This window comes from Vicia villosa, unplaced genomic scaffold (genome assembly GCF_029867415.1).
Source record: "Vicia villosa cultivar HV-30 ecotype Madison, WI unplaced genomic scaffold, Vvil1.0 ctg.000009F_1_1_3, whole genome shotgun sequence".
Taxonomy (NCBI): Eukaryota; Viridiplantae; Streptophyta; class Magnoliopsida; order Fabales; family Fabaceae; genus Vicia; species Vicia villosa.
The window spans coordinates 482346-498326 of record NW_026704939.1 but is presented as its reverse complement, the minus strand read 5'-3'; the positions used below and the strand labels follow the sequence as shown (position 1 = coordinate 498326).

At 36.3% G+C, this 15981-nt stretch overlaps 1 protein-coding gene across 1 annotated transcript; it reads right to left on the bottom strand.

Annotated features, from left to right (window-relative positions):
- Nucleotides 1-826: 826 nt before the first annotated feature.
- Nucleotides 827-2411, bottom strand: LOC131621545 (UBP1-associated protein 2C-like). Its single transcript, XM_058892587.1, has 6 exons — nucleotides 2284-2411; nucleotides 2066-2192; nucleotides 1823-1966; nucleotides 1558-1733; nucleotides 1392-1461; nucleotides 827-1291 (listed from the first exon to the last, which is right to left on the bottom strand). The coding sequence occupies exons 1-6, from the start codon at nucleotides 2409-2411 to the stop codon at nucleotides 827-829; spliced, it is 1110 nt and encodes a 369-aa protein (XP_058748570.1).
- Between the last annotated feature and the right edge of the window lie 13570 nt (nucleotides 2412-15981).

Here is a 15981-nt window from a genome sequence, read left to right as displayed (position 1 = left end):
AAAAGAGTTGAGTTAAGAAGAGTAAAGATACTTGACGTTGAATTAACCACTTGCGTTGCATTCAATTAAATTTATTTGAAAAATAGTTTGAGGTTGGATCAAACGTTTTTAATTTTAAAAAAAGAATAATGTTAGAGGTCAAATTATTCAATTAAATCATATGAATTAACCGAGAGGAATGACTTTTATAATTTAGCAAAATTAATCAATTAAAATTAATTAAATCAATTAGTTAGGTTAATTAGAATTAATTATCAAAATTATCGATTAAAAAATTAATTCAATTAGATTAATTAAACTAATTAAAAATAATTAACTAACTAAATCAATATTAATTAATTAATCTCATTAACTAAACATAAAGTGATTTTAAATGAAATAAGCAAATAGAAATGTGTGTTATGTGTGTTTAAGTTGTTCAATTGTTCAATTTCATAGTGCTATTGGTGGCCATATCTTCTTCTCAAGACGAATATATCTCAACTTGCAATGCAGTTTCTCAATAGAGTGTCATGTCATTGCCGTGTCTTTTTTGTAATGTGGTTAGTCGAGAAACTTTAGGCATAAGTACGTAGGAAAAAAAAACATAAAATGAGTGAGGTATATATGCGGAATTTATTTAAGAATCTCAAATAGAGAATACCAAGTTTCATTAGTTTATGGCATATCCTTTTCATTAAAATATTCATGGACCCCAATAGCGCCCTTGTTACCAACCATACATTGTGACCTTTTATCACTCACCATAACTAGGGACTAATTACAAGAATTGAACAATGAGAGCAAAGAAACAGTTACAAATATCACAATTTTTAATCAAATACATTCATTGGTTGGGATAGGGATTGTTGTAGTAATACTGATGCCCAAATTGGCCTGTCACTGCAGAAACATGAGGATAAGGACCCTGTCCATTTGTTTGATAAGGTGGTGCAGCATATGGTGGTACTGCAGCACTTTGGGGGTAAGGAGGTGCAGCAGATGGTGGCACTGCAGCACTTTGGGGGTAAGGAGGTGCAGCATATGGTGGTACTGCAGCACTTTGGGGGTAAGGAGGTGCAGCAGATGGTGGTACTGCAGCAGTTTGGGGGTAAGGAGGTGCAGCATATGGAGGTACTGCCGCACTTTGGGGGTATGTATAACCATTTCGGGCACCATAATTAACATCAACATTTTGAGGCCGCACGTATCCAGGACCTGAAGTCATAGGTAGAACTGCCCTTGAAGCTACTCCTCCAGGCAAAGGTGGCCGACTCTGCGAATCAGCGTATTTTACAGTCATACTTCTATCCTGCAATCAAACAAGAGAACATTGTGTAATAGCTTCAATCACTGACCAATTCTTGCCTATCATAAAAAGTTCCAACACATCTCTTTAAACATTTGCTTACATGAAGATCATTGTATTCTATGGCCTTCTTTGCAGCCTCTACTGTCTTGTACGTAACAAATCCATATCGACTACAGTTGAAAATAAAATAACAATGTTACTAAAAAAACCAGGTACAAAAATTACCAACAATAACTACTATATATCCAATTGAAGCATGTTACTACTTTTTCCATTCTCCAATTGGATTCTTGCATACAATTGCTTCCTCTATTTCACCATGCATCTTAAATTTGTCGTGCAGGTTTTCATTTGTAAAAATTGGTGGTAAGTTTCCAATAAAAAGCTTCCTGTGCGAAACTCGTTGGCCATCATCAGCTAGACGACATGCAACCGATGCTCCCTGAAACCAAAAAATCAAGTATTCATATTTCCATGCACAATGTATCAGTTTGTTCAATTTCTAACGCAAACACAGTCACTATATCTTACATCAATAACAATCTTAGGTTTGCTCAATGCGTTATTAACTGATTGAATATCTTTGTAAGTGACAAATCCATAGCCCTTGGATTTTCCTGTGACTCTATCACGAATCACAATTGCATTCTCAATTTCTCCATACTCTTGAAATTTCTGAAAAGAAGAATACCATATCAAGAAGTAATCTACAAAGAAGAAAGACTAATATTCTTTAGAGTCTTTGATCTTAGGATTACAATGAGATGTACTCACCTGTCTCAAAGTAGATGTTTCTGTTACGTAGTTCAAGCTGCTAACGAAAATCTTTCGATCGAAAGCCGCAACATAAGGAGCTGCAATAGTTTTGATTTGTTCTGCAATTGAAGGATTTTGACACCCTCTTTATGTGTCAACATGCACAGTGTTAATCGCTGATACGCCATTGAATGCAGTGTAAGAAAGAAGAAAAGGAGTGAATAATGGAGACTCACAGTTTAGAAAGAAGATCAACAAGTTGAGGTTTAGGAATACATTCAACGAGACTTCGAATCTCTATATTGGAAGAAGAATCACTTTTGTTTTCTGTCTCCTCCATTTTTCTCTTCTTCACGTTTTCCATTTCTTTTCTTGCTCTTCTTTACTGGATCTTTTCGTAATTCTACCTTTTTCGTATCCTCTATTTAAATAGAAGTATACTTGCTTATCATATATAAATAGAAGTATACTTATAAGATAAAATGCTATAGTATTATTTTCTTGGTCATGCTTTCCCTTATTTTTATTTAGAAAATTTATTTATATTAAAATGAAAATATATCGTTACTTATAAATAGGTCTTACATTTCAACGGTAGTTGAAGAATTGAGATCTATTACTCCCTCAGTTCCTTTTTAAGTGTCGTTTTAGCAAAAAAACTCTTCAACCAAGATAGTAGATTATTTGAGTTACTTTTTCTATTATACCCTTATTTATTTTTCTCTTTTCAAATAAATTCAATCATAAACTCTCTTTTTCCAATAACTAATTGAAAATTTTGAGGTGGAGTTATTGAGAAAATAAGGGTATAAATGACAAATTATAACATTAAATTATAAAACGACACTTAAATAGGAACAAAAAAATTCTTCTAAAACGACACTTAAAAAGGAACGGAGGGAGTATTTTAGATTCAGTTTGTTTTGTTTTTTTCTCTTTTAAATAATTTTTATAGTGTTACATAATTTTATATGAATTTTTTTTATAATTTTGAAAATATTTCAAATAGATTTTGATAAAAATCATTTTTGAAATACAATATTTTTTTAAAAATTATAATTTTAACTAAGTTATAAGACGTCAAAATTAGTGTTTCATTTTAAATAAAAAAATTTGTAATATTTTGAAGAACAGAAAAATTTATTCTTAAAAATACTAAGAAAAAATTCATTATTTTAAAGCTAAAATAAACGGGTCCTTAATTTATACAAAAGATAAACATAAAATATAGAGTGAAAACCCTTTTTGATCCTTCACAAAAATTATACAATTCAAATTAGTCCTTCACAATAAAATAGATTCGATTTCATCCCTTATAAAATTTAACCGGACCATATTAGTCCTTTTATTAATATTAGTATCAAACCAGTTTTTACTTAGTTTTAAACCGTGACGGTACTATCACGTTGAATTTTTTTTGGTAGTACCGATGAACCAGATGGCTGCGACGAATCTCCGGGCGACTTTTCTTTTAGTCGATCGTGAGTGGTCTGTTGGAAAAAAAAATTTAAATAACTAGGTTTGATAAAAAAAATACGAAAAAAACCATGTTTTCGGGGTATTTACCAAACTGTCTAGGTTTGGGATATCAGAATACTGAATGCGCCAAATGAAATGGCGTATAGGTGTAAATTTTGGGTGCATGCGCCAAATGAAATGGCATGCCCTAAAATCCCAAAGGTTTGCGCCAAATGGAATGGCGCATAAGTCTAGGGTTTTGCCCTAGAAGCCAAACCATTTGGCGCCTTAGTTCAAGGCCTTTTTTTTTTTTTTTTTTTCATTTTTTTTTAATTCATTTTACTGGAATATATTAAATTTAAAATATTTTTTTTTATTTTATTTGTTATGATATTTACAGAAATAAATTTGAAAAATATTTTTTTCGCCTTAAAAATGTAATGCAGAAAACGAAAATCAAAATTATAACATCGATTACAATATAATTTAAAAACTAAACATCGATTACAATATAATTTAAAAACTAAACATCGGTTACAATTAATTTCAGAAACGATACCAAAGATTAATGAAAAATACAACAAAATGATCAATGACGTCCATCACCAAGATAGCCATCCGTTCCGCAACCTGGTCTTGTAATGACACGTTTACCGCGATCGTTGATTCCGCCGCGAATATTGACACCGCCTCTTGCCCTAGCTCTACCCCCACCCCTTCCCCTTTGTGCTTCTTGTTGGGTTTGTGTCACGGGGGCTGGTACTGGGATGTCGCGTGGATCGCTGTCTACGAATTCGTCGACGCCCCCATAATTATCCGGAAAACCGCTGTTGTAAAGTCGGCTACCCATTCCCTCAAATGTGTTTATTCGTGGTGGTGGAGTGGGGTGGGAAAAGACTTCCGGTTCATAGCATCCCGCAACACTAGAACTACCTTGGTTAAAGCCGAATTGGTTTGTAGGTGTTGCGTAGCCGGAGGGGGCGCCACGGTAAGAGGATTCACCATGAGGACCATCGTCGGGACTAAGATGAAGGCTAGATGAACCGGGAGTTAGGTTTTGGCCGAATCCCCTTGAGGACCCAGCAAATGTTGTAAATCCGAATGGTTGTGAGTGGGTCTGATATTGGTCCGAGGAAGGATGGCGGTCTTCATACCCTTGTAATGGTTGAGATTGGGATTGAAACATATTTGATTGGCGGATGTTGCGTGCGGAACGGGAAGGAGTACTGAAAATATTTTGTTGTTGTTGCTGGAGTTGTTGTTGTTCCTGGAGTTGTTGTTGTTGTTGCTGTTGTAGGTGCTGTTGTTGGCGTTGTTGTAGGCGTTGTTGTTGTCGTTGCTGTTGTCGTTGTTGTTGCCGGAGTTGTTGTTGTTGTTCGTGTTGTTGTTGTTGTTGTTGTTCCTCTTCCGGTTGTTGTTGTTGTGGCAAGATGTAGTTCTGTGCACGGGGATCAATTAAATAGAACGGAGCTGCAAGAAACAAGTTAGGGGATGTGGCTGTACGATACCAACTCATGTATTCAGGAGAAGGTTTCATTTCATGGTCACTAACGGGGAAGTTTAGGACATACTGGCGACGGTTCTTCCACATCTGGCGCTGATCGGGTGCAAAATCCTTCCAGTGTTGGTGTGTCCATTGATGGTTAACTCTTTTTAGGTGCCACACTCCCAAGTCAACAGGAGGGTCGGGTATCCGTTGACGCATCCCAAACTGAAGCATCACCCGGTCACTTTGATGCATTTCTATTATGTTGTACCGGATTAAGCAACACTTTGTCGTCCAAATTTCTGCATCCTGAGCTCTAGGCTCATACTCGCACTCGAGATATGGTCGCCATATGAACTGCATGCATGAGAGTTATACGTTACTGCCGGAAAAATTATTTATGGAAAATACTTAAAAAAAAAGAAGAAAAGAATTAGAGATAATACCTGATGTTGTCCAAGGTGATCAATTAGCATGCGGTACATTGTGATATTTGACCGCGGATTAAGTGTGAAGTCCATTTTTTTCACACAATATCTACAATGAAAATATAATGATTTAGTTAGAATGGAGTAGAATGTGTAAGGAGAAAATGGTATACTAAAAACTTACCTCAAGGCATACGGAAAGTCCCAACTTCCGTTGTTAACCGGGGCCAGTATGGGCATCCTCCACCACCCCCACACCTGCACCAACAGGGCGCATCCATAGAATGTGCAGGACTCAGCAACCGCGTTTTTGCATAGTGACTGGTACACGGTAGCCAGAACCGCAGACCCCCAGCTGTACAGACCAACTCTACTAAAATCCATTAGCAAACGAAGATACATAAAGTTAACCGTGTTACCAGTGCTATCTGGGAACAAAACGTTTCCAATAAGCAACAGTACGTAACACCTAGTTTTCTGCAGTATGGTCTCTTGGGGAGACGCATCATTCAAGTGAAAATTTTTATAATAATCCTTTAACCTCTTGAGGTTAACACCTTGCCCCCTAGCACCAACGGCTCCTTCTATCAAGTCTATCCCAATTGCCTCATGGCATAAGCAATTCGCCTGCATAACACAACCATTAATTGCCTTACCATCAACAGGAAGGCCAAGTAGCATATGAACGTCTTCAAGGGTGATGGTGCACTCCCCTGTTGGAAGATGGAAGGTGTGTGTCTCTGGCCTCCAGCGTTCTAGCAAAGCAAGAACAAACTTGTGGTCAATAGAAGACTCGGCGATCCTGCTAATCGGACCGAAACCAGCAACGTTCAGGTATGGTATAATGCGGTCGTCCGGAGCGATGGTAGCGTGACTACGAGTGCGAAAACGTTGAACGTTCTGAAAAGAGTAAGCATGCCCAAAAAAATCAGTTAGTTTATCAGGGACAGTTGCATGATTTTAAAGTAATACTAATACACTTACGTAGGTAGCGATGTTCTGGGGGGTTCCTCTGTGTGTTTCGCCCATGGTTAGGAGAGACATGGTTGAAGGCTGAAAATTCGTAAGCTGATTGCAAAAGGATTGTTCTAAGAGTAGATGAGTGATTATGGTGATGTATCTCCAGAATTCCAAGTGCTTTATATATTGATGAGGAAAAAAACGGTAACATCATGCATGCTTGACATGTCAACACAGCCATAAGTGTTTGGTGTTGCTTCTGCAGGATGTGTTGGCATGCATGCAGTCAAACTTTCGGTGACAAGGCATGGTGGGATGCATGCAGCTCAGGTCTAGGTGACAGCTCGGGTAGCATGCATGCAGGAGTAGGAGGAATCCTGGCAGGAATCTGATCAGGAATCTTATCAGAAATTTTTGCAGTCGCATGCTTGTTAACAGTAACTCCATGCTGGTTTACAGTAACTCCTGGAATCGTTTCAGCACTTGCAGGTGGGGACCATGTGGGGCCAGGTGGTGGTCCACACCAACAAGGGATGCGCCAAATCAAATGGCTTTTTTTTTTTAAAATCCTTCTAATGCGCCATTTCATTTGGCGACTTACTGAGGAGAAAAAGCACTAATGCGCCAAATCAAATGGCGCATTAGAAGGAAACTTTTTTTTTTCAAAATTAGGGTTTTCGTATCACAATTAGGGTTTTGGTTATCTTACCTACGTGGTCTTCCTAGAAGAAACCCTAATGAGGAAATGAGGCTACGGCAAGACGTCTATGCCTCTATAAATTAGGGTTTCTTGCGCACTGGTACCCACACTGAAAAATGAGAACTCGAATTAGGCCAGATGGGTCGCACCGGACTTCTGAGCCTCCACCTCCTGTTAGGCGTCTGAATTACCAACCGGACGTTCGTAGAAGGAACGGATACGTTATCTTCTCGGCAGTCAAACCTCCCATGCAAGTGATGTTTTGGAATATCCAAACCATGGATCAGCTTAAGAGAAACATCCTCAGGTTTTTGGACGGAGAGTTCAGTCCAGGCAAACAAATCCGATCTATTAAGAGACTTCGAACAAGGGGAGGTGTTTTTCTCGAAAGGCAGCGTTGGTGGGAGACTATGGAAGACGACATCCAATGCACTCTAATGATGGAGGACAGAGAAGACATTGTTTTAACCGTTGTTATATCTTAGGCGCTACAGTTTCTATATCATTTCAGTAACTTCGGTACCGTTCAATTAAATGCTCTTAGCATATCTGTACCTTTCAATTAAATGTTGTTAACATATTTCAATGAAATGATATTTTATTGTTACAAAGTTTCCAATTATTATTTAAGTTATTAATAATTAACAATAAAATTTCCCTCTTCCTTGCACCCGCTATAAATAGAAGTGTGCGTGTGGAGTTGAAGTACTAACTCTTCTTTCAATCATAGTGTAAACACTTAAAAATGAACTCTGTTTGGGCTGTGGTCTTCTTTGAGGAAGGTAGTCACATGCGGGTTTGCCTTAACCCTCACTGGAATTTCCAGAGAATTGTTAGAGCCATCAACACTGGGTTTCGTCAACTAGATGGTCCAACCAGAAAAGTTAAACAGCTAGATTACCGATGTCCATACATTACGTCGACGAATAATAACCCTGAAGGCACGTACATGTATTATTGGGATCGTGTGAAAGACGATGTGGACGTGGATCTAATGTTTTGGACACACAGTGGAGAAGTTAACCGAGGCGTTGAAGATCCCCTTGTTATTGCAGTGACACTTGAGTAGTTTAGATTAACTGTTGTTTTATTTGTTGCAAAGAGTGAGCGTGTACTACCAGTTGTTCTGTGTTCTTTTCTCTTCTTTTCTATTCTGCAACTTAACATCGTGATTTACCGATGGTTTTGTGTTGTCAACGCAGGGTCATTGAATTAAAATAAATGTGGTTGTTGTGTTAGTTGTTTTCGTTTGGAAAATATTTACCCTAGCGGACGTGTACAATAATTAACATACATATATATGGTAATTTATATACGTAATTATTAACTATATTTATAATTAGTAATATATATTATTAAAATACATATAATTATTAATTACAATATTTATATTTATTAAATAAAATATATATACGTAATTATTAGTTATATATAAACAGACCTAGATCAGTGTGTCTGTCTTTTGTAATCAATTCGGAATCTGGTGGCAGACATAGATCAGTGTGTCTGTCTTGTATAATCAATTCGGAATCTGGTGGCAGACCTAGATCAGTGTGTCTGTCTTTTACAATCAATACGGAATCCTGTTGCAGACCTAGATCAGTGTGCCTGTCTTTTATAATCAATTCGGAAGATAGTGGCAGACCTATACTAGTGGGTCTGTAAGAACCACCATATATTAACATAAATATATATATATATATATATATATATATATATATATATCTTTATTTATGCATATATAAATATATATATATATATATATATATATATATATATATATATATATATATATATATATATATATTTATATATGCATAAATAAAGATATATATATATATATATATATATATATATATATATATATATATATATATATATAAATAAATATTTATATATGCATAAATAAAGATATATATATATATATATATATATATATATATATATATATATAAATAGATATATATAAATAAATATATATATATATGCATAAATAAAGATATATATATTTATATATATATATATATATATATATATATATATATATATATAAATAAATATATATGCATAAATAAAGATATATATATATATATATATATTATATATATATATATATATATATATATATATATATATATAAATAAATATATATAAATAAATATTTATATATGCATAAATAAAGATATATATATATATATATATATATATATATATATATATATAAATATTTATATATGCATAAATAAAGATATATATATATATATATATATATATATTTATATATATATATATATTTATATATAAATAATTATTGCAGAACTAGCTGCCAGATAGGGTTGCATGCATGCTCTGCCTAGGGGAATCGTTACAGGAATCTTATCAGGAATCCTTTCAGACGCGTGATGGGGTACAGGACATAGATCAGCGTGTCTATGTGTTGAGATAATGCAAGGACATAAGAAGCACAATTTATAAGACATTCAATATATACTAAACATTACAACTCACACCAACAATTTTACCTAATCTGACTTGAGCTTACAACACCCACACACTTTCCCCTCCAAAAATGACTTCATCAACCCAGTATCTTGTCCATGCCCATCTAAACGGTGAGACCTACTCTCATGAGATAGCCGGTTTTGTGATGAGAAACACTCAGGTTGTACCATTGTTGTTGAGCAAAAGAGCAACATTTTCGTACTTCATTCAGCGACTATACTCTAAGATTGCAATGGGTCCTATTGCAAGCGTTTTTTACCAATGTCCCAATTTCAATGAAGACAACACCGTCAAGTTTTACGAGATGGAAATTGCCAATGACGAAGACTTGCAAGATATGTTTACCACCCACGAATACTCTGGGTTGGATTCCATCGAGCTGTACGTTACTCTTCAGGTTGAGACACAAGAAACTAATGTTGTCCAGTCACAAGTTATTGACCCACCAGTCAACGAGCAAGACGAGGTTGACGTCATTGACGAGGAAGAAGACGATCTGGAAACTGAATTTGACGACATGGTCAACGAGGAATCCGACGACGAGCAGCAAACGTTGGTGCCTCCAGCTCATGCGTACGCACCTCCAGCACATATGAGTAACTTGAACCTCCAAGGTGACGAACCATCATCTGACATCTTCTTCACACCCTACATCCAAAATGACGAAGAATTAAAGGAAGGAGACAAGTTTCCTTCTAAGGAGGCATGTCTGAGAAGAATAAAAAAATGGCACATGGCGAACAACGTTGATTTTGAAGTAGACCGTTCAAACCTGGAACGGTATGTAATCACTTGTAAAAATCCAGAGTGCGGGTTCAGACTGTTGGCCTCTTATAGGAAGAGAAGTAATGCATGGAAAATAGGGTCGATTACGCAGAAACACACGTGTGTCAACCCTAACAATTCCCAGGATCATACAAAACTCAGTGCCGATCTTATATGTCAGGAGATCTTGCCTCTCATAAGCTCTGATCCGTCTCTGAAGGTTAAAAATATAATATCACACATCGTTACAACCTTCAACTACACTCCATCTTACAGAAAGGCGTGGGTTGCAAAAACAAAGGCAATTGAGACAGTCTACGGCAACTGGGAGGAGTCATACAAAATTCTTCCCCGATACCTCAATGCGCTACATAGTTACGCACCTGGCACTGTTACTATTCTAGAGACACTGCCCGCGCATGCCCCGGATGGAAACCCTGTCCAAGGAAACGGAATATTCCATCGGCTTTTTTGGGCGTTCAAACCTTGCGTCCGAGGTTTTGCACACTGTAAACCCATACTTCAAATTGATGGGACATGGTTATACGGCAAATACAAAGGAACCATGCTGATGGCGGTTGCACAAGACGGGAACAGCAACATATTTCCAGTGGCATTTGCTATCGTCGAAGGTGAAACAGCGGCAGCTTGGAGTTTCTTTCTAAGGAACCTCCGAGAACATGTTGCTCCCCAGCCTGACATATGTTTAATCTCTGATAGGCACGCTTCCATAGAGAGTGCTTACAATAATCCAGCGAACGGATGGCATGACCCCCCTTCAAAACACGTCTACTGTATTCGCCACATCGCCCAAAACTTCATGCGGGAGATCAAGGACAGACATCTAAGAAAGGCCCTAGTCAATGCTGGTTATGCATTGACCCAACCCACATTCCAGCATTATCGGAGTGAGATTGTAATGACAAATCCAGAGGCAGGTACTTGGGTAGATAATCTTTCCAGGGACAAATGGACAAGGGCTTACGACAATGGCGTGCGATGGGGCCATATGACAACCAATCTCGTGGAATCCATGAATGGCGTTTTCAAAGGCATTCGTAACCTTCCAATCACAGCACTGGTGGAGGCCACATACTTTAGGATGGCTTCACTCTTCTCAACAAGAGGCAGGAGATGGGGTGATGTTAGGCAAGCTGGTCAACTATTAAGCGATAGTTGCATGAAATTTATGCAACAGCAATCGGCAAAAGCGAACACTCATCAAGTGACTTCTTTCGACCGATTCAATCGCACGTTCAGTGTGCGCGAGACAATTGACCACAATGAGGGACTGCCAAGGCAACAATATAGGGTTCTTCTTGACGAAGATTGGTGCGACTGTGGAAGGTTTCAAGCTTTTCGTATGCCTTGCTCACACGTCATAGCTGCATGTGCGTATGCCCACCGCGACGCTATATCACTACTGTCTCCGATTTACAAGACTCAGACACTGCTCAGAGTTTACAGTGTTGCGTTTCCTGTGGTGGCCAAGGAGGATTACTGGCCTGAGTATGATGGAGAGGTAGTTTGGCACAACGACGCAATGCGGCGAAAGAAAAAAGGGCGTCCCAATAGTACACGGATTAGAACCGAAATGGACGTCCGCGACAAAATGGAACGAAAATGCAGCATTTGCCGTCAGGTGGGGCACAATATAAAAAGATGCCCTAATCGTGGCTCGACAGCGTCGCAAGTTTAGTATAATCTGTATTTTTTTTAATGCAATGTATCAGTTTCGCTTACCAACTCTTGTAACCGTTCATCGGTCTTTCATCAATAAATTGAGCTTTAGTAAAAAACCGATATCGATAACGCATACATTATATAGGGTTACTAAAAATTTTACGAACTCGATTTCTCAGACGTTTTTACGAAAATAAAAGACCGGAATAAAAAACGGTGCGCGAAAATACCCAAAGGGTTTTTTTTAAAAAAAAAAAAAACCCAACACATAGGAGCCATATGAAATGGCGCCTATGTGTGGGAACCTATACCCATGCGCCATTTGAAATGGCTTGCCCTAATTTTCCCTTCTCATGCGCCAAATGATTTGGCATGCAACACATGTATGCGCCATTTCATTTGGCGCATCCATTTCCCCGGGGTCCCAAACCTAGACAGTTTGGTAATTACCCTGAAAACATGGTTTTTTTCGTATTTTTTTTATTAAACCTAGTTATTTAAATTTTTTTTCGGTCTGTTGTCGTCCTTATTATAGTCCTAAAATGTATTAGTAGAAATCAGGGGAATTAATAATGAATGTACATTGACTTAATGGTAAAGATACATGGGAATTAGTGTTCTTGACGATGATTTTTTTTGGAGTACATGCACATGTTTTCTTAATGGATTTTGATGAGTAAAATAAATGAGTTTTTTATTGCTATCTGATTGGTGCAGGAATTTGGGGTATTTATTTGCATATATATATTTTTTGGTTTATCACCACCGGTATAATTCGGTTCAGGGGTCAGTTTTGGCATCAAGTGGTTCCAGTCCCCTCCCGATTGCAGTTGCGGGGGATCGAACCGTGGTCCTCCCTACCAAGCTCAGCGCCAATCACCACTGAACCAACTAACGATTGGTTATTAGCATATTTTTTTACATAGAAATTTCAGTAAAATTAAAAACCTATCATTTTCTAAACTTTAATATGGTATAAAGTAGGGTGGAGATCAATTCAGATAAGATCGGGGTTCGGGCGCAAAACCTCAATCCAATCTAATTTTTGAGTGACATACATTAGCGGAATTCCGACAAGTTAAACTATTGATTTTTTCGGGTTTAGGTTGAAATAGATTTGGGTAATTGGACCGGCTTATTTCAATAGATTTTTTTCTACTTTTTTAAATTCTTATTAACAAGCTAGTAATTTGATCATTCAAATTTCAAATCCAATTACAACATAATATGAATTTTATTTTAATTTTAAAAATGACAAAATCGACAGTTTTTTTTTAAAATCTATTGATTATTTGGATAAAAAAGCTAATAACTATTGGCAAAATGGGGCTATTTTGAGCCATTTTAATTTATCCTTCTAAGGATCAATAAACATAATAGACTGATATTCCAAGGATTACATGAACATAATAGACATATAGGCTCTGTTTAGTAAAATTAGCGGTTTGGTGATAAGATAGCTTATAGCCGATGGCTGATAGCTTATGGCTGATGACTGATGACTGATGGCTGATGGCTGATGACTGATAGGTGATAAGCTAATTAAAGTATTTGGTAAAATTAAGTTAACTAGCTGATAAATGTAACATGACATAAAAATACATTTATTAATTAATAATTATATGCACATTTAAAATAATCAAAATTCATAAAGGTATTAATGGAAGAAAAAATGATAAGATATAAGCTAAAACGCTATTTAAAATAGCGTCTGAAAAATAAGCTATAAGCTAGTAAATAAGCTATAAGCTCTTGATGTAAAAACTGTTACCAAACACGTCTTTTATTATCATACGAGCTTATAAGCTATAAGCTCAAAATATGGCTTGCCAAACAAAGCCATATAGTTGTCCATCATCCAACACACTATCATTGTTGGAACATGATATGCAGTAAATTAAATTTATTAAAAATTCATAAATAAAGTAACATGACAAGCCTAGATAAAATAACACAACCAACATAAATTATAACTTCTTTCCATCATTATACTTCAACCACCTGAGTTTATGTTCACCAAAAGGGCATCTTCAACAAATCAACTCATCCATTACTCTTCATTTGTTGCAAATTTCTGCACTAGAGTTATAACAAACTATTAAAACAACAATCGAGCACAATACTTTCAAGCAGGATCCATTAAATATCAACAGAGCATAAATTAGGAACAAGTTATACCTAATGAGTTTATAATGAATCCAAATGGAACTCTTACAACATATTTTCAATCTATGATAATGTGCAACAACCAGTAGAGCATATAGAATTTCCCACATTGTGCAAGTATCTCGTTCACAAGAGAATAAAAATCTATCACAAAAGTAAAATGTAGTTTAATTTTAGTATCAATGGTCGTAAAATTAGTTATATCATCAGACCACATGGTAATCCAACCACATGGTAACTTACATGAACCATCATAGGATGATTCTAAGAGGCCAGGATGGTTACATACTTTCCTAAGTTAAATCACCAAGTTATCAGGATTCCCCGCACCACACCCTTCATTAAATCAAATTAGTAGAGTACAATTGTTTAACGGTATCTTTGACAAACAATCGTTAGTCTTTATGAAGGTTACTTGCAGAATCAACTAATAAATCCTAGGGCATTTTGTTTGTAAACTTGAGAAAGTAATTGGTTGTTGTCATAAAAGTATAAATCGACACTTACTTTATAAGGACAACAAATATAAGTTGTAAAGAAAAGAGACAAGGGTTTTCGACTGTGTCAAAATCTTTATAAAAGAGCAATGTAAATGGAAAAGTTGTTGAAAAGATAAATGGAATTTAAAAGGAAAGACTTTGCTTAAATATATAAAGACTATTGTGTAGAATCATACATATTTTTTCACTGACTCGTTTCTCACTCTTGTTTGGATACTTTGAGTTATTTGGAGTTTTTGCATTGATATTGTCACACCTGAATCCTAACACTAGGATCCTTATATATACTACTACATAAATAATTGTCTATAACGACTCTATTTCTAGCGATTGACATGTATCTTACTGCATGTTTTCCACCTTCTTAACTTGCTTTCACGTGTCTTCAATGCATGGAGAATGCCAAAAAAACAGTTATTTAATCTAATCTCGTCGTTTCGCTCCAACTGCCAATGTCGACCATCACCCTGTTCGAAATCTTGGGAATACTATCTTTCATAGCCTAAAACAATATGCTAAGTCCCAAGTCTTAAGGTTAACATGGAAATTTCGACACCCTAAGCCAAAAATCATTCCTGTTGAAACACTACCACCATCATAATTTCACTAAGTATTCTCTAAACTCCTTTCCTTTGTGTCAAGTTTGTTATGTTGAAAATCACGTGCTAGCAAATTGTCCCTCGAAAATGACACTTTAGGTCAATTGAGAGACATGTGGTATTTTTGAAAATTTATCCCAACTGTTCTAAGTAGTGTGCTGATGTCATCGTCATCATGACTACTTTAACGCTGAACGTCTTTTCGAGATGTGCACCCATTAAATCTTCATCATGGCTCCGCTTTCCCATGAAGAATGTGGGCCACAAAGATCAAAACCCTTAATTCTGCCTCTAAATAAACAACATGTGTCACTTAAAAGGCGCAATTTGTCTCAATCCGAGAGATAGAAAGGAAACAAATAGTTTTTCTTATTCACTATAAATACACTATTTCCTTACCATTTTTTCTCCTTCTACTTCTTCATCTTTTTAGTTTTCAAAGAGAAAAATCAATTTAAAAAAGTTTCTCACTTCATCTTTTTCACATTTTCCCATTCTCTGCAACCATTGCCTCATCATCTAAAACAAAGAATACATTACCTCTAGCTGCGTCAATCAAAGTCCCCATACCGGTTGGGAATCGAGTTTATGTCCCAGAACCACCTTGGAAGAGGAAAAAGCTAAAATCTTGAAATCTCAGGTAGTCATTCATTTCTTTGTTTCTGATAAAATTCATGTATTTTTTGG